The 19,901-nt window shown below is 41.4% G+C and overlaps 1 protein-coding gene across 2 annotated transcripts in view; it reads left to right on the forward strand.

Annotated features, from left to right (window-relative positions):
- BTBD7 (BTB domain containing 7) overlaps positions 1 to 15,167 on the forward strand; it is a 100,274-nt gene extending 85,107 nt beyond the window's left edge. For both annotated transcript variants that reach the window (XM_045016054.1, XM_045016053.1), the window contains exons 7-11: positions 178 to 321; positions 1,612 to 1,801; positions 4,200 to 4,378; positions 6,008 to 6,439; positions 10,094 to 15,167. In XM_045016054.1, coding sequence (XP_044871989.1) covers positions 178 to 321; positions 1,612 to 1,801; positions 4,200 to 4,378; positions 6,008 to 6,439; positions 10,094 to 10,909 — 1,761 coding nt within the window. In that variant the 3' untranslated portion in view covers positions 10,910 to 15,167. The remainder of the gene's footprint in view (positions 1 to 177; positions 322 to 1,611; positions 1,802 to 4,199; positions 4,379 to 6,007; positions 6,440 to 10,093) is intronic.
- Positions 15,168 to 19,901: the final 4,734 nt, after the last annotated feature.

Consider the following 19,901-nt stretch of genomic DNA (forward strand, 5'->3'; position numbering starts at 1 on the left):
GTGCAAAATTTGGAATGGCTGGTGAATTTTGGATCCGAGTACTACTTGATTTAAAAAAAAAAAATTATTTCACTTAAATTCCTCAGGGAGCTTGGCTGTACCTATTCAGCATGTTTGGTTACTAAAATATTAATATAAATTGTAATACGTTCAGTTTAAAAATTCTGTCTTTTACAGATGAAGAGAGGCCTCATTAGCACCCCTCCTTCAGACATGCTACCAACAGCAGAAGGTGGAAAGTCAAATGCCTGGCTACGGCAAAAAAATGCTGGGATATATGTTAGGCCACGACTGTTCTCACCATATGTAGAAGAGGCAAAGGTAACCATTGATAATATGTGGTCAGTTTAGTAATGACATCAACAAGGAATTCTGCAGACAGAAAGTTTCAGTATATCTTGTATTGTTTGCATGTGCTGGTCTAAAATACTAACACTTTCAGTTTAACAAGGCTTATGGGGCTGATCATCAGACCCAAGTCTACAACTTGTTGGAAAACCTGACAACTGTTCTAGTCAGAATTTCCTGATTCACTGAAATCAAAATGTTTTGATGAGTCTTTGGTTTTGATGAAATTCTGAGGGAAGACCTGCCTGGCGGTATGATGGAAAGCTGAGAGCCTGGGGCTCCTGGCTTCTGCTAGGCGGAGAATGGCAATTCCACCTTTCAGAGAATTTTAAAATTTTTGGTTTTTCATTCCAAATGTGAACTAAGCCACATTTTAAAATCTCTAAATCCTCTGCAAAACAGAATGGCTGTCCTTGTCCAGCTCTACTGAAGTCCCCCATTGTGCACCTCCAGCAGTAACCTCCCCATAACTCACCTTAAGGTAGCAGCTGAGGTGCAGGTGGCATCCTAGGACAGGCTTAGGAAAGGGCCAGGGCATGTCTGTGATGGGGCAGGAATATGATGCCATCTGGCAATCCTGGCTCACAAAGTGGCCCCTTGAGGACCACTGCTACGTGTTAAAGCAGCCATGACTTATGCCAGGAGCTGGTTTGGCCTCAGCCATTGCCTAGGTTTGGGTGACAGAAGGGCAGTGTAAAGACAGCTATTCTCATCTCCCTCTCCCCCACCCCGCCGGTGCTCTTGTGCACCTGAAGATCGAACTTCTGTAATCATAAGAAGAGTCCATAAGTATAAGAGATTTTGACAATGTGTTTTTTTGAGGAGAGATTCCTAATTTTTTGTTCATGGGATCAAACTAAAGAAACTCCAACATTAAATCCCTTTTGCTACCATTAAAGTACTCTTTTTGCTAATATTAATCGGGGTGAGGAGGGAAGAAGGGACTTGACTCATGTTCTTCCATCTATAAAGTGAAGAAATATTTCCAGCCTCATCTGAGGGGTGCATAAACTTAATTTGTTGATTGTAAAGTGCTATGAGAATTTTGAGTGGAAAATACTCTAGAAAACCCAAGTAATGTTATAAATTGGGAGCCCCTGTGCTTCCTACATTATTCGTGGTACCTTTTTAAAAGGATTGACCTGCATATTTCGGGGGGCAGTAGTTGGTTGAGTTATGGTTACTCTATGTGGAAAATATAACTTTGGAAAAGTAGTAGAATTTTTTGTAGCAGTTCTTATTATCTAACTTCTATTGTTTTAGTCGGTGCTAGATGAGATGATGGTGGAACAAACAGACCTCGTTCGTTTGCGGATGGTTAGAATGTCCAACGTGCCCGACACCCTCTACATGGTAAACAACGCAGTGCCACAGTGCTGTCATATGATTAGCCACCAGCAAATGAGCAGTAATCAGTCCAGTCCTCCTTCAGTTGTCGCCAATGAAATCCCAGGTAAGAATGCTAGCTGATCTGCAGCAAACTATTTACTGTCCTCTGGTGTTCTGTTGATGGGGATTATTAAATTCTTCTTGTTTCCCAGAGTTTTCGCATCTGGGGTTGGTAGATGGACTGCTTATTTTAAGAGATTTCCTCCAAGGACTCTGAGTTTGGGATGAGTGGGAATTTTTTTGAGTAGAATTCTAACTAGTTGTGAGGGAAAGGAGCCCCAGTAGAAAGGGTGCTAGTATTCAGTTAGTGTAGAAGCACTTTTATAACCATAGTATCTCACCAGTATGATACTAGATTCAAATATCTACTCTACAGAGCTATCCATAACTGATCGCATTCGCACATGCCCCCAACAGCAGAAGGCAGAAACGCTGCCATCCTATAGACAAGACTCCAAACAAAAATCAACCAAATGTCAAATTATATAACATGTTGCATTGTGCCAAATTCAAACACTAGTGAGCTGCCAACAGGAAAAATTTCCCCAAAATAAGTTGGCCTTGACTGAAAATGTTCTGCTGCCACTCCTGAAAAATTCCACTCCAAGGATGTGGAATGAGAACATCTCAACCAATCTTAAATGCCATCGTAGCTGGGTTCTGGGCAATTCAAGGCTTAAAGATTGTCACCAACGCTTTGACTCACACCCCAAAACAAAGAGCAAGCCAGTGCAGTATTTTGTGCTGATAATGGCCCACCTTATTTAATGTTCCACTGATAACAAGAACAAGGGATTGTTTAGCCAGTTCCACGAGCAGGGAAATCACTGAGCCAAATAAGTTTGCATTTCAGGCATATGTTACAACAAGCTGTGCTCTCATGCCAGGAGACATCCCTGGAGCACAGAGAGCAGAAAAGAGCTGGCCACCTGAAGAACCAAGCAGCATTCTCCTGTCTGTGCTCCAGGAGCTAGGTATGATTCTCAGCTGATCATTCCCCCACAAGGACAGACTGAACGTTTTGGGCTGGTAGCGTGACATGTTCCTGAGGCTTTGTGAACCTCTGCTGAACTGTACCTGCAGTATTCAGGTTATGGTCAGCAAACTCTTGTCAGGGTTCTTTGGACCTGTTTGTCTGAATCAGAAATCATGCAAGAGCTGAACTTGGCCCATGAACTCCTGAGTGAAACTATATTGTTCCTGTATCCTGCTTCTACAATGGATGCTATCCAGACAACACTAAAATGTGTGTGATTTATGAAAAATTGCTCCAAACTCAAGCCAGGTTATTGTTAACAAACCTTTTGAATGGAAGACTGAGTCATGCTGCCCTGAAATCTTCCTTTCATCTAGTATGACCTTGACACATACAGTGTTTTACTGTCTGAGTGTTTTGCCATGGTGAAACAGAGTATAGAGGCTTGTTTGAGACTCTTGGAGATACTGCTTTCTGCTCATTTTTACTGTGTTAGATCATATGCCAGAAATAAAAAAGAAAACATTTTGGAAAAATTAGCAAGTCTGATACTGCACACACTGTGGTGATCTTTATGAAACTAGAAGCAATTGATGTTTGTTTGTAGTTACATGATGTGGTGTTTATTTCACCTCTGAAATGCAAATACCCCATGCATTGCTCTTGCTGTCTAATCCATTTAATCTTTGTGCACCTTCCATCACAAATGGTAATATTTTGCCATTGGATAGCTGGTGAGGTTCACGATTCCAACGCCACATTTACGGAGGCTTGGATTTAACTTTTCTCAAGATATGCAAATGTTACTAGGGACAGAAAATTCACAAAGAAATATCACCCATTACCAGACAGCAGCAAAATGTTACATAATAGTTGTGCAATAGGATAGCCAAATACCCAAAATTACATATGATTTCCTTTTGGAAAGATTTCTAATTATTTCAGGGCAGCTGCATAAAACAGTGTAATTTTCACAGGTTTATGTTGGCTTAAAACTCATGTAATTTCTTTAAAATGCATTTTCTGTAATTATTACTGGTACTATGGTCTTGTGATCCCAGAATTCCACCAAAAACATAAATTGCGGCAAGAACATCAGCATGTTGTTGGCCTATAGTATTCCAGAGCGAATGTGCAGTTGAGATTTAAAATATCCTGCATCCTGTAAGGGGTTTACAAAGAAGAGTATATTTGTGGTTCGCTTTAGGAGAAGCCAGAAAAATGGTGCACATCTTTAGCACTAGTATGTTCTACACTTTATCCCATAAAGATGCTCTAAGGCATTAAGCACAAATATGTAAGTCATACTACTTTTGGCTTGGTGCCAGTCGTCTTCAGCAACATAGTCAGCCTAACATTAATTCTGAATGAAAAACTAAAGTTAATCACGTCATTGAATTGCATAGTCCCATTAACATCTTAAGAAATAAATTCTCTTGTAACTTTTCACTGTCGTTTTTTTTCTCTCTCTCCCCTCCCCCACCAGTTCCCCATCTCCTTGTTGTTAAAGAGATGGTCAAACGGCTCCAGGAGCTCCGTCATACTGAGCAGGTTCAAAGAGCATATGCTCTTAATTGTGGAGAAGGAGCCACTGTCAGTTATGAGATTCAGATTCGTGTATTGCGAGAGTTTGGACTTTCTGATGCTGCAGCTGAGCTTTTGCAGGTATGGAAAACTGTCTGTCTGGGTAAGTTTACTTCCTCCTCTAGGGCGATTTTTGGTGCGAATCTTTTGAAAACTGAATGTTTAACCAGGACTGGAACAAAAACTAACATTGTATAGGTGTATGCTTTTTTTTTTTTTTTTAAACTCTGTTTTTGTATTTCCACTCGGTGATCAGGCAGTAGTAATGAACTGCTTGCTGGAGGTGTAGAAAACTGGATGTTAGAAAGAGGGTGGTATTTACACATGTAAAATGGGCCTGGAAGTGAAGAATTTTTACCAGTGAGAAAACGCATATTTTTATTATAGCAAATGAATAAATTAAGCTTATTTCCAACATCAACCAGAAGTGGCATTTGTTGAAAGAGGTGGAGACACAGAAGAAATGTTAATGCTTCTTTTTGGAAAAGATGCCATAATGTGAAGTGAAAATGTCCAGTGCCTGATTCCAGTGACATTGGTTACATGTATTCTCAGCATCTGAGAAGCTTTTGTCATTGTCACTGTGCAAAAACTTGATGTTCAGGCATTTCTCTCTTTCCCCAATAAAATTTTGTAAAGGTAAGGACTGATAATCGCACAGACTCAAAGTAGATAGGAAGGTGAGGAGATCTTTGCAATAATGCAATACAGTGGTTGTAAAATACACCAGTTTTGAACCCCACGGGGGAACACCAGTAGATTTTTAAATTGATTGCACATAAGAATTCTTACATTTCTGTCACTTAAAAACCACCATCCACTAAAGAAGAGTTTGGTCTTTTCCTCCACTTGATCTGGTTGGTTAAATGTCGCAAAAACGGTGTTTCAGTGCTCGTCACCCTTGTTTTAATTCTGATTTGTTTATTGGTAACATTTGCAGTGTTGTTTGCTATGCATGAACATTAGAAAATAGATATACCTTTGCAATACCTGTATTATTTTGGGGGACACAAGCATGAGTAAGAGCAGTCTGTGCTCACTATTTATTATTTGCTGTTTGTCATTTGTTGTTGGTTATTTTCCTGTTTTGAAAAGCTTCCATCTAGATATGAAGCAGAAATTATGCCATGTGACTTAAATGACCACTCACTGTAAATAGTGAAAGTGAGCAGTTTGTGAACAACTTGTAGTCTGCAGATTGTTCATCCAAATGACTCCAAATACTTAAGAATAACAAATTGTTTCAAGAACGAGCCCTTAAGAGGGAAAAGGTCTAAATATTTAGCTAGTAAGTCAGTCCTTGCCCCCAAAGAATTTACAGTGTGTCCGTACTGCACCTACTGTGATTGGTGAGAAGGGAAAGGGGGCAATTTTGATTGAGGCCTCCAAATACTGCCGGAATGCAAATAATACATTTGGACATCTTAATCACAGTGAGTAATTTGACCAGTTCTACAACATACGGAAGCTGATGCAAGGCTCTCACCTCTGACTTTTTCTGAAGGCGTCTCCCTTATGGCCATGCTGCTCTTTTATGATCAGCTTTGTCACCTTTTTAAAGTCTTTCAGTGTATTATTTAAAACGGTGGGACTAACTAGTCATTGTACTAAGCCTAAATTACAAGTCCCAATCTTTGATCAGTTTTATAGGAAATCTGCCCCAAAAACCACAACTTTTTTAATCTCTTATTTTGTTGTATTCTCTTGCAGAATCCTCACAAGTTCTTTCCTGACGAGCGGTTTGGGGATGAAAGCCCACTCTTAACTATGAGACAGTCTGGACGATGTCGAGTTAACAGCACTCCCACTGCAGAAACCATGTTTACAGAACTTGACTCTTTTGTGGCCTTCCATCCACCACTGCCCCCTCCTCCACCTCCTTACCATCCACCAGCTACTCCTATTCATAGCCAGTTCAAAATGGGCTGGAAACAAAGGGTGCCGAGTCAACATCCCTCACGTTCCTTTTCTTATCCATGTAACCATTCACTGTTCCACTCCAGGACAGCTCCTAAAGTTGCCCCACCTGTCTACGTACCCGGTGTCAAAGCAGCAGCACCCCCTGATTGCACTAACACTACAGGACTGGGGAGACAAACAGTAGCTGCAGCAGCAGCAGTAATGGCAGCTGAAAAGCAAGCAGTAAGTGCATCTTCCCCCCCCCCCCATCGAAGTAATTTGTTGAAAAGGAAAGTAAAGGTGAAATGTAATGAAATAATGTGGCTTGGAGGGAAGTGTAAAGGTGACTCAATGGCAAGTGTAAATGAACCTTCTCCCCTCTATCCCTTCTGTAAAATACCTGAACCATCATGGTGCAGGGAGCCAAAACAGAAGGAGCAGAACTAGCGGAATAGGCAGGGGACTAGGTGGATATAGGTGTTACTCTTTCAATACATATTCACTTGAGAAGTAATGTAGACAGACGGGCATATGGAGCAAATCCATGGAGAGTTCTGAATGCCTGGAGGCAATTTTGAATTGAATTCTAAAATCAATAAGCCGGTGGAAGGTGACAGAGAATGGGATATATGCATATATAGAAAGTGTTCATGGATTAATATTTAAAGGTAAAGAAAAAATTGCATACATATCTAAGTTGCAAGGAAGACTGGATTCCTTGAGTGAAGCTGACTTCATCATATGATTGGTTGGTTGTCTGGATAGAAATGTAATTGCTAAAAGCACATTTTAAAAGAAAAGTTTTAATGTTGACATTACCTGATATCAGTTTTAGGACTCCTAAACCTGTTTCATGCCCGTGTGTGTGCATGTCTCCCAACACACTATACTTCAGTTTCTGAAGACCTGCTTATAGTCACTCAGATCTTTCCAAACAATTTATATTTACTTAAATCTGAACTTTTGTATGCTTCTGCAACCAAAGGTGACTTGTTTTTCAGTTGGTAAAACTCAGTTCAGCTCTTTCTAAATTACCTGAGCTTGGTAGAAGTTGTTTTCATATTTTAAGAAAAATATTCAAGTGCTTTCTTATGCTCCCATTACAAAATACCCCATTTTTAAGTTAGTTCAAACTTGCAATGTACTTATTCATCGTATTAAAAAATGCCTTTGACATAAGTTAGTGTCTGAAAGTCATGCACAAAGCTTGCATGCTGCTTAACCACTAGATTATTAACAAGCAAATACATGGCAGGAACGCCACAGGTTGGAATGAGTGAAACTGCTTTTAAAGAAGGAACTGATTTAAAGCAGTTGTATGTATGCTTCTTTGTAGTCTATTTAACATTGACTTAAAGAAACCCCCCACCCTCTTGAATGCAAAGTAATGACTAAGAATTTAGTATAGAAATTGTCCTACTGGTCTCTGAACAGTGACCAATACTAGATATTTCAGAGAAGGGCACAGGAAATCCTGTAGTAGACAGCCTGCCCACAGGAGAAGTTTCTTCCTAACACACTGTTAGTTATTACCTTATGCTGAAGCATAAGGAACCTTTTAAATTATCTTTTTATCGTTTCTAACATAACTGTAGATGTTGTCATTATCCATATAAATCCTTTTTTAAAAAAAAAATCTTAAGCCCTTGGCCTCTTTAGCCTGTGGCAATGGTGCTCCAAAATTTGTTTTTATATTTTGGGGTAAGAAGTATTTCCTTATTGTACTGCCTTTCAATTTCTTTGCTTGTCTCTTTATTTTTATATTATCTAAAAAGTTGGGATTCCTATTTAGACTATCTTTTCTATACTTCATTATTTTAGACACCTTTAACTTGTCCCCTTATTCATTTTCTTTCCAGTTGCAATCTTTTCAGTCTCTCTTCCTGTTGAAATCTGTCCATGTCAGTTCAATTTTCACTTTATCTCTGCACCCTTCTTTTTCTGTTATCCTTTGAGACTGAGTGACTAGACTTGAATACAGTATCTCAGGTGAGGGCATACCATTAATACATAAAATGACATAATACATCCAGTCTTTTCTATCCCTGTTTTGTTAGACATACTAACGTTTGCTCAGCGTGCAGAAATGGTTGGGGGGGGAAAGTGTTCATTGAGGTAGGCAAAAGTACACCTGGGTATTTTTCCTGAGTGATTATAATTAATTTAGGAGCCAGAAATATGCATGATTATTTCCAATTATTCCTTCCCACTTGCATTTAACATTGACTTGTACCAGCCATTTATGCTGCCTATTCGCGTATCTTTGCTAGGTCCATCTGAAGTTCTTCTGTCATCTCTAGTCTTGACTTAACTAAATAATTTTGTCATCTTACAAATTTTGTCATCTCACTACTCACTCCCTTTTTCTAGATAATTAATAAATATATTAAACAATTCCGGTCCTACTAAAGAATCCCTGATACAGTATCCTGCTGTTAACCTTTTGCCATGCTGAAAATTGACAGTTTATCCCTACTTGTCTTAGTTTCTTCTAAATAAAAATGTTTACTTCTCAATCCATGAATATGTAGCTTCCTCAGTAGTCTTATATGACAGTTCAGTTTTATGTCAACTTTTTCTCCTTTATCCATTCTTTAGCCAGTGTGGTCAAATAATTCTAGTAAAGTAGAAACGCACAATTTTCCTTCACAACCCTTGTACTAGTTTATCCCTGTCAAGTCGTGTTCATCTAGTGGTTTGCTGGAGATGATAAAAATAGAAATTATAATTTTCCTGGGAGGTTTATTGGTCTGTAATTGGCAAGATCACCTCCAAACATGTAACAAGGAGAGAAGAATCAATTTTGTAACTACCACAGCAATTTTAACTCAGCCATATTGTGTGCAAATAAATATATAAAGCATAAATGTAATTATTCTGTATTTACAGAATATGTGCAGAGAGGTTACAACCAGATATATACATTTCCTGACTTTCATGCATTTAAATTCTCAGCCATAATGTTGCACTGAATGTATATTTTTTGAAAAACTAATTGCAGATGGCTGAAAGCAGGCATATTTAAAATCTGTTCACTGGCAGTCTGAACTTGCACATGTAATGCATTTTATTTTATACACCTCTACCTCAATATAACGCTGTCCATGGGAGCCAAAAAATTTTACCCCGTTATAGGTGAAACCGTGTTATATTGAACTTGCTTTGATCCACCAGAGTGCGCAGCCCCGCCCCTCTGGAGCACTGCTTTTCCGCGTTATATCCAAATTCGTGTTATATCGAGTGGCATTATATCGAGGTAGCGGTGTATTGTATATTGAACATAGGACTACAGTTATCTTGTTTGTCAATTGAAAGTAGCTACCATTTCATAAAGGAATGGGGAAGAGAGATTGGACATGGTTTGCTCTTTGCAAAAGAGGGCCATTCTCTTGAGATTTGCTTGGTTGCATATTCCGATGTAGAAATGATATGCGTGATCTTTTGCCTTTATACTTCTTCTTTCCAAGGGAATGTGCAGAGTTGGATGTTTTCAATAGTTGCTTCTCAGCGCTAATTCTGGGTAATAATCTGCTTTTAAAGCTGGCTAGTGTGGATCAAATGTATGGAATACAGTAGATGAGTCCCTCCTCTAGGAGACTGAAAAGTAAACTACTGATTGGTATGGGTGTGTGTGTGTATATATGTGTGTGTGTGTGTATGTGTGTGTGATATATATAAATAAATAAAAATCAACCGATTTGGAGTAGCACATGCTCTTAAACAAGTTTTGAAACAATGTTGAAGTTACTGGCTAGGATTGCTGTAGAAGACTGAAGTGGGTCAGAAAGGAAAACCATCACCAACTACTACAGAAAGTGATCTTACAGATAAATTTAATTAAAATGTAGAAGTAAAGCGAAATCCAAGTAGACTTAACTCTTTTCCTTTCTTTTCCAGTGTACTCAGCCCATGTTAAATGAGTTGATGCCAGATATTGCTATGGGTGTGTCAACGATGTCTCTAAAGGACAGAAGATTGCCAGAGCTCACTGTTGACACAGAATTAAGCCAGCCAGTGACAGAGGTTGGACCTGGACCACCCCAGCATATTTCATGTATTCAGACTAGGCACATGCACAGTTCTCGAAAGAAACATGCAATAGAACAAAAAATAGATACTCGAGAAAATCAACAGGAGTATCCAGATTTCTATGATTTCTCTAATGCTGCATGCAGACCTTCCACTCCAGCACCTAGCAGACATACTCCTTCACCTTCCCAAGGCATGTATTTTGGTCCAGATTTGTATAGCCACAGTAAGGCATCACCAAGTGGCTTAAAGTCAGCCTATCTACCTAACCAATTATCTCCTAAAAAGCAAGAGGATTCTAGGAGAGAATATGTGCTTTCCCAAGATGGGCATCAGCACAGACAAAAGAATGAGCCAATACACCTCGATGTCTTAGAACAACCTCCCCAGCGGTTGGACTTGGCATTGGCTGCCCAGGAAAATGCTGGTAATGGCCCAGTACACATCAGGGGAAGAACAAAAATGGAAACTGACTTAACATATGGGCTAACCTCTAACAGACCTTCACTCTCTACGTACAGCTCTGAGATACAAGAAGAGCGATCCAGCAGGAGACTGACAGATGAGGAGCCTCTGGAACACGAAGCACAGAGAAATACAGATTTGGAAAGGGAAGATGCAGTAAGCAGAGGAAGGAGGTCTCCAAGCAAACCAGACTTTCTGTATAAAAAATCTGCCCTCTGAAAGCAACCTCCACTATTTCTCTGTGCCTGAGAGTTGTGAAACACCCCATTCTTTGCAACTTTTGGCCTGACTTTTGTCAGACAAATTCATTAATGCCAGCAGAAAACTCAGTTTTGCTCACTTTTTTGTATATACATTGCTTTATTAGAGACAGCATGCTATCAGTTTATTTTGAATGCTGCTTCTGGGTTTATTTTTGTGGTTTGAAAATATTAAGCCTTTACAAAAAATAGCTGGCACTTTTTTTTTACAAATTGGTAGCCTTTTGCACCTGTACATTTATTTTACCTGTATTAGTTTTGTATTAATATGTTAAACTTTCTTGTTACATTTAAAGGACTGTATTTTCATACTTCTGCATTTTACCTTTCACCTACCAATTCTCCATGTGCATTGGGTTGCACACTATGAAATGTATTTTCTTATGAGATAGTAACAATGTGTTTATTTTTTAATTATATGAATTCCAAAGAACAGCACATCAAAATACTTTTTTAGTAACATTGTTTGTTTAGGTCTGAAATCTGCCTGATCTATCACTACTGCAAATCCAGTGTAATACCATTCTGTTTAACATGTCATGGCAGCTGGTCTCCATTCATTCTGATTCAACATGTCTGCTCTAAAACATATGGCTGGGGCTTTCAAAAGAACCTAAAGGATTTAGATTTCCAGGTCCCAGTGAAATTCATTTGAAGTTGGGTGTCGCTGCATTAGGCTCCTTTGAAAATCCCAGCCTACGTTTTCTGGTCCATTTGTGATTTTGGAGAACTTCATGGGCACTGAGAAGCATTTATCAGACTCAGATGATTGATTTGTGAAGAAAACCTAGAAATACTGCAAATTGATCGTAACATTACTGTGCTAGTCAGGATACCCTTGGATTGGGCTGTGTGGAGGTCAGAGTTCAGAGGATTCATGCCAAAACCTAAAGCTCTAGGAAGATCAGGCTTAGTATCTGACGTTATTGTCTAAATTATAACATTGTCAAATGAGAGGACTGCCTCTCTAGTGGAGGTGCTGAGTTGACTGCTCATTGCCTTCTTTTGTCCTGCCTATGAGAAAAACAAAGGGCTTTAGTCTACCTGATGTCATTCAGTGTTCCTTAACATTTTAATGTCTCTGAATTTATCATTTCAGCTGTCCTCTCATGAACTGAAGAGTAACTGCGTTAGCTTCATTGGTTGCAGATGGCTTAGCACTTTTTAAAATTACCCCTCTAGCCCCTGGAGTAAAACAATAATTGTGGGGCAGGGGTGTCTGACTCTTCCACTAACATAAATACAAGGTAGAGAGGAGACACTGGTGGTTTGGGTACATCCCTTGCCATTGTGCTGAGGTTACACAGTATAAGGGGTTTAGTGATGGTCATTGAAAAGTCAACACTTGCCAATAGTTACCACACACTTATTTCCCATTCTGAATGTTGTGAAGACTCTGGTATATACCACCACAGTGTAGTAACTTCTGGTAAATGCCTTTGTTTGGGTTGGTCACTATAATGAAAGATCTTGCAGCAGTTGAAGACCTCAATCAGTGTGAGCTAAAGACTGTTTTAACCTTAAAAATGCTTAATGTTATTTAAATGTAAATCTTTCAGTTTCCTTTAGTATAAGTCAGTTTTCCTGGTCAAAAGATAGGCGTCTCTTCTTGCCCATCCCTTCCCCCCCAAAATCAAAAACAACCTCCTCACCCTCTCATTAATGTATACAAGGCTTAGGCGCCATAAGACCTTATTGTGCAACTATGTACTGAATTTTTAAACTAGAAAGTGGTGTTTGGGTAAACTCTATCATGGGTTTGTGATCTAGTAAATTGTAATCTCTCCTGCAGCACTTTCATACCATGTTAAGATTCCTTTAAGGTACACTCATGTTAGTCTAATGATATTGGGTGGTGAAGGTTGACTAAATCACAGTTGATAATTAGTCTTTTTCGTCTTAGGAGGCTTGGTTTGAAATCGGGGTTGGGTCACAAGTACAAAATGCATGTGGTGAGTCCAACCTCATCTCTAAATCTATGTTGTGTTCATAGAATCGTAACACAGTGTGAAAGTTGTCCTCACCTCCAGAACTGTTAGGATGGGTTAACACTGGTGTCTCACAGGCTAGGGACTGAGGTGTGTTGGCCTTGCTCTGTGAAGTTTGTCACAACATTTTCTAACACTAATTCCTAGCCATATGTACTGCCCCCCCTTGCCCATGCTCACGAGCACTAAAATCAATGTAATCCTCTCCCAAAAAGTAAATGACTACTTGCATCAAAGGCTGTGTTCAAGTGTTAGTAACATGATCACTTTAAATCCTAGCTTCCAACAGAAGACTTACTATTTGTATAACTTTACCTACAACTTGGTAGATCTGCTTACAGGAAACCTGTTTTAGCTATTGATGATGTCGTTTGATGTGGCACTGCATGGTAAATTGTGGCTCAAATCTCTTAGAAATAGCATGAGTAGTTATTTGATGGAACTTGTGGAGGGGTGGCTGGTAAAGAAGGCTGAGAAGTTTCATGAGTATGTTTTGAATGCACCCATGAAATGTTTTTGCAGTGGAATATGTTGGTGAGAAGCTTTTTATGGAAAGTCGGTCTGCCCTTAGAAACCAGTTGCCACTTTCGAGGTCTCAGAAGCTGGCATTTCACACCATCGAGCAGCACATAAGGAAAAACTACCTTGAAAAAGCGAGAAGTCCTAGACAGGCCATAAGACAATCAGGCCACTTAGACAATCTGCACTTTCACTTACTCATATTGATCTGGGAAAAAGATAGAGAATTGCTGCTGATCTCAAAATATTTTCGGAGAAGGGTAACCCTGTGTCATCTTTCGTCGGGGTTTTTCTTTTTTTAAATTGTAGGATTTAATCTACATTCTGAATTGTCGGTAAAGTGTAATTATTGAAGCCAAAAGTTGCACGATAACAGCATTGTAGCAATTGTTCTCTAATCCCAGGGGTGCTTAATATTTTTTGTGTATATTAAACATACATCACTTCTCCTCCCCCTCCTTCCCCCCAATTTAGAAATCTCATCAATTAGTGAGATTGATTTTTATTTTTGGTCAAACCTCCAGGTAACAGTGAAGTGTCTCTTGCAGATGTATAAAAGGGGTGTTGCCTTGTTTGCATTTCCTGTGTCCTCACTGGAGCCTCCTTGAGAAGAGAGTTCTTAGTTTGTTGTAATGCTGACAGTTTTTCTTCTAGTTTTTAAGAAGTATAGGCAAAGTAGGCCAAATTATGCCCTGGTTTAAGTTAATACAACCCGTTCAGTGAATGGAGTTGCCTCTGTTCATCCCAAGGTTAAATTTGGCCCCAGGCTTGTATAACTGGACGTGTGAAATATAAGGAACACATGCATCCGACTCTATAGAAGCGTTATGCTGAAACTAATCTTCACTCCCCTCACCCCAAAAAACAGGTAACATGCTGAGGTAGTGAGTTGTCTCAGCTACTTAATACAAAAGATGTGTTACCATATCCTATGCTATACTTCATCTCTTTTCAGTTCATTGGCTGCATCAGAAGCCCCTTGTTTACATGACAGACTTTCACATTAGAGTGGGAATTCTAAGCTCTCCCTGTCCTTCCATATAGTTCTGAATCGGAGAGAACGCGGCTTACCCATTTAACATTGTTTGATGAAAGAGGCATCAGTAGATGTTTACTTCACAAAGCATAGGATGATTTCCTGTTCTTGGTTTATTTAATGTTCATTTACTTGAAAACATCAGTACTCAAAAACAAAATAGAGATTTCTTCCCTCCCCCTCATTTGCTAACACTGTGTATGGATGAATAACTTAATTTCTGGAAAGGATGCTTCTTTTAAATTGTTTTGCTGTTTCTATCTCTACTTCTGGAAGGTGGCCTTGCCTTCTGCAATGTTATATTTTGTTTATTGTCCTTGTGCTGTTACTGGTAGTCAAGTGCCTTCAATGCTAAAGGCTCAGAAAAATTTCTTAAACTGACTTCATGTCCTATGCAAGTGTTTTTTCTACAACCTGCATAACCAGTACTTTGTAAAACTTGTTTACGCTTCAATTGTACATAGTGTTTTTTTAAAAAAATAGTATTTTATTTAGGTACCTCCAAACTTGAATTCTAGTCTTGTGTGATGCATTGTAAAACAATACATTTCTCTTTTGAGTACCATTACAGTTGTAAAAAGGTTTTCACTGGTTCTATTTTTCTACTGTTGCTGAGAAGCATGTAACATGACTTTATCCTACATATAGTTGGCATTTCAAATAAATGGCTTGTATAGAAAGTGCTTGTGTAAAGTTTTTCAGTTCAGCTACCTAAGACAATTGTGTTCCATATACATCTGCATGCTCTTAATTGATAGAAATATCTGACTTACTGGAGGAATAGAGTACATCTTAATTACTATAATCATACCTACCTGTCTGAGTTTAGTCAATGCTGTCAAAAAAGGAAAATATGGGAGGGGGGGGGGGAATTTGCCCTGTAACAAAGGGTCTTAGAGGAAGAGAGTTCTGTGGATTAGACTTGCTTCCTCTTAGAACAGAACATTCTTCTCAGACATTGCCTTGAATTTTAAGGCTGATTCACACTGATGGGCGTATGGGAATTCAAAGGTAGTGATTTTGCTCATTAAACAGTTACGTATTTTTAAAAGGTTTTATTTGGGTAAGTGAACTTCCCTATATAGGGCTGAGTTGATCTTGCTTTATTTAAGCGACTAGTGCCAGTGAAGGCAAACGAATTGTTAGTAAGGCAGCCGGACTGGGCCCTTGACCCAGAAGCCATTTATATCCTGAAGAGAACGACGTTCACTGAACACAGAGCATTCATCTCATGGACAATCTGCAGTTACCCAAATCAGGTAAGACGTATGAAACGAATTTCTCAAACTTACAGTATTTGATTATTTCAAAGCTTTAAGTTAGGTTTACATATGTGTGCCAGGCTACGTTGAACAGTTTGATTTTGAACTAGTTTACCTGTTTAGTTTTCTTTTCTGCATGATGCCACAGGTGCATGAAAAAACAATGTTTCCCCCTTTAAGAATAGGGGGGTAACTTCCTACATTGTGAAATAAGTTAGTGCCAATTTTAAAATGACTTTTTTCACAAGTCATGTTCTTCCAGACTGATTCTGCTGGGAGTGGGGGGGGGGGCAGTGTTCCAGCTTTAGGTTCTTCAGGAAAACAACTCAAGTACACTAGATGCAAATAAACTCAGACTACAGAGATAAAATAGCTAGTGCAATGTATAAGCATCCACTGATCTCTTCAATTAAACTGCTTTACTTGATGTGTTTAAATTGCAATGTAAAAACAGTTGCTTTCAAAGTTATACCTCTTCCCATGAAATTCATAAGCAAACTGGAAACTACAGTAACTTCTAACTGCAATTTTTGGATAAAAATCAGTTTCTTTGTGAAGGACTAATCTACTTTGTGTGTGAAATGGTGATTTCATTCTTTAAGAGCACTGTCACCGCTCTAAAATTCCCCAATAGCACTAAAAACTGTTGGATGTGGGCAGAGACGTTACCGATCCTGAAAGCTGTCAGATTAGATAGTAACCTAGACTGTGCTTTTCCTGGGTACTCCCACTGATTACAGTAGTTGCCTCTGCCCTATCTGAACTTTTTACTTTGCCTTGTCCCCCATCCCAGGCTACCATGGCTGGAGGAATGACAGCAATTGAGTTAAATGCCAAAGGATCCAACTCAACTGATGTAATTTCCCATCGTCTCCTGGAGCCAACTTTCCTTCCTTCAAAACACACATTTCAGTTGCTTTCAAAAAGCACCATTCTTCCTGCTACTCAGACCTGTAGCTTCTTTCAAACTTCACCCCTTTACTTTCCAGGTGTGTTGCCATTTGAATAGAAGGTAGCCTTCCTTCCATCATAGTACTACACTCATGCCTTCCTTCCATCATAGTACTACACTCATGCCTCCCCACAAATCTTAAAAGTTGCCTGGCAGCAGGGTTGAGCTACCTGGAAATCAGGAAACAGACCAAAGGTTTAGCTAGTGATAACTAACAATTGTTTCCAAAACAGATTTCAGGCTCAGCAGTTATATGCTGGTGTTTGGTGATCACAGTAAGCAGTAGTGGATGACTTGTAAGAATTTTACATGAAGGCTTAAATCACCTCAGGGTAGCTTTATTACTGATTAAGGAGGACCTTAATTGGTGTCCTGTCTCCATGGTTCACCCTGTGCCCAGTATTATCTATTAAGCTGGCTGATTTCTCATTACTTCTGCTAGGATTGCTAAAATTAATGCCTTTGCCCCTCCATAATTTAGTTGTTTCTTCAAGTGCTTGCTCATGCTGATTCCATTCCAGGTGTGTGTGCTCTCACATGTACAGTTGCCAGAGACTTTTGCCTTAGAGATATTGGTAGGGTCTGCTGTGGCGCCCTCTTGAGTGCTGCACTCATGCATTGGTATATTAAGTGCCACCAATCCTACACCATCTCAGTTCCTTCTTACTGCCCCTGACGGTTAGTTGGAGCACCTTGTCTTGCAGCTCACAAGAGCATTAGCACTTCTTTACAGACTTTATCTTTTTTGTATAGCGTTTGTAGGTACTCAGCCATTAAGTGTTGGGTTAGTTGGTAGCTGAGTCCCAGCTGGGACTTCGTCCTGGAGCAGGGCCTGCCCCGCTGTCCTGGCTTCAGACCATGCTCATCATGCAGCAGGCTGATGCCTATCAGTGACTCCCACAGCAGCTGCTTGATGTGTTTGGGGGAATCCCACAGAAAGGACAAATGTAGAATGTGTAAGAACTTTCACCCTAGAACCCCAAAGGAGCGGGATATTCGCTTGAGGGCCCTCCTCCTGGAGGCTGCACTTTGTCCGGCACCAAATCCCTCCCACTGGGACCCCACACTGAGCTTTGGCATCGGTGAGGTACACGCCGCCTGCACCGGGCTCCACGCAGCACCATTCCCCCTCGCCGGTGCTTAAGAAGCAGCAAAAGGCTCCCAGCACCAGAAGGAAAATGGGCTTTGGACACAGGACCAATGTCAGGCCATGTGCCAGCCCCAGGGCTTCATGGGGGTACTGTGAAGGTCGGATCCCCCAGCCCGACCAGGGATCCACCTCTGACCCCAGGGAGCGGTAGGGACCTCTGTCTCTCCCAGGGCCCTCATTGCCCGAAGCGACCCTGGCGGCTGAGGAACAAGTAGGCCGACTAGCACCGCAGGCACCGCACCAGGCAGCAGACTTGCTAAGACCCCTACATCTAAGGGCAAGCTGATTATGGGACTGCTTTAAAGGGCAGTGGAGCACTCTTGGTCACCGGACTGCAGGCGCAGATCTCCATCTCCGTGGAGACCCAGACACTGTATCCTAGGTCTCTGACTAGAAGGCCCAGGTCCTTGGTGCACTCTCCACCTACAAGACATTGGACACAGGAGTCAAGGCGACGGTCCCTGTACCATCGGTACCGGCGAGCTTCCTGTCAGAGATTGTGACAGCCCAGACATCAGTCCCACTCCTTGTCATGGCACGGGTCCTCTTTCTCCTTCTGCCCCCCTCTCCCCTCAGTACTGTTCGGTGGGCAGGCACCATTCCTTGCTCTTGCCTCACCAGTCACCAATCCGAATCAGTCGGCAGACTCAGGCCTCAATGGCGCCGTCCTAGTCACTGGAAGGGCAGTGGTCTGAGTCGGACCTGGAGTTCAGCCCCTTGCCAAGAAGGGTTATTTGCCGCCGACTTGTGAGGCTGGTGCAGCACCTGCAGTGACAACATGGCAGCCAGGACAGGGCCTGCTCAATATCCATATTGGAACCCATGGGGTGTGCCAGTAATACCAGTCTTGTGTTTCCACCAGCCCTCCCTGGCCGCCTCGGAGAAACTGGCCCTGGCCCAGAATCAGAATGTGGTGCTGAATCCTCCATGGGGGCAGCACACCAAACCCCTGCACTGAAGGAGCCGTCCCTGGAGAGGGAAGAGGAACATACTCCTCCAGTTAGTGTAGTTGCTGGCGTCCCCGAACGAAGCGGTGGCAGGTCCCTCCCAAATGGGCAGTCCCCCTGATGACTTAAAGGAGCACCAGGCCCTCCTTAAAAGGGTGGCTGCTAACTTGAAACTACAGATTGAGATCGTGGAAGAGTCCGACTTCTTTAACGTTCTATCCTCCGCCATCCTGGCCCGGCCCACACTGCCTGTCCAAGCAGGGGTCTTTACAATTGCCAAATCGCTGTGGCAAACCCCCTCTTCCATTCTGCCGACTTCTAAGGCGGCAGAAAAGTATGTCCCTGTGCAAGGGTTCAAATACCTCTACACGCACCCTCCAGCAGCGTCATTGGTCGTGTCCGCTGTGAATGAAAGGGATAAGCAGGGCCATGTTAGTGGCACACCAAAGAACAAAGATGCCAAGAGACTTGATTTATATGGCAGAAAGATTTGATGGCCAGCCTACAATTCAGGGTGTCTAACCCACCAGGCCCTATGAGGCAGGTACAGTTTTAACCTGTTGGACTCCCTTAAGTTCAAAGAGGCCCTTCCATGGGATCAAGCCCAGGAGTTCACTGCTTTGGTGGACAAGGGCACAGCGGTGGTGAGGGGAGCCCTCCAAATGGCCTGGGATGCTACTGATCAGCAGCCGGGTTGGTTGCCTCCGTGGTGGCCATGAGGCACAGCTCCTGGCTGCAATCCTCCACCTTATCCCAAGAGAGGCAGGCCACTATTCAGGCCCTCCCATTTAAGGGGGTGGGGCTCTTTAAGCTGATGGACTCAAGGCTCCACAGCCATAAAGACTCCTAGGTCACCCTCCACTCCTTGGGCCTGCAGACCAAGAAGCCATTCCATCTTCCACCTCCATGGTCTAGGTCCTGGGGAACTCCCTGATTGGGTTCCTACAGGAGAAAGGACAGAGACAAGGGGTCTAAGCAGTGACACCTGTCATCTTCCTGCCCATCTGCTCACTCTGAAACAGGGAGGGTGTGCTCAAGGATGACGTCCCGGTCACTTCACTGGATCCATTCTCCCTCTCCTTACTTCCACCCCTTCC

Source organism: Mauremys mutica, chromosome 4, assembly GCF_020497125.1.
Source record: "Mauremys mutica isolate MM-2020 ecotype Southern chromosome 4, ASM2049712v1, whole genome shotgun sequence".
In the NCBI taxonomy this organism is placed as follows: domain Eukaryota; kingdom Metazoa; phylum Chordata; order Testudines; family Geoemydidae; genus Mauremys; species Mauremys mutica.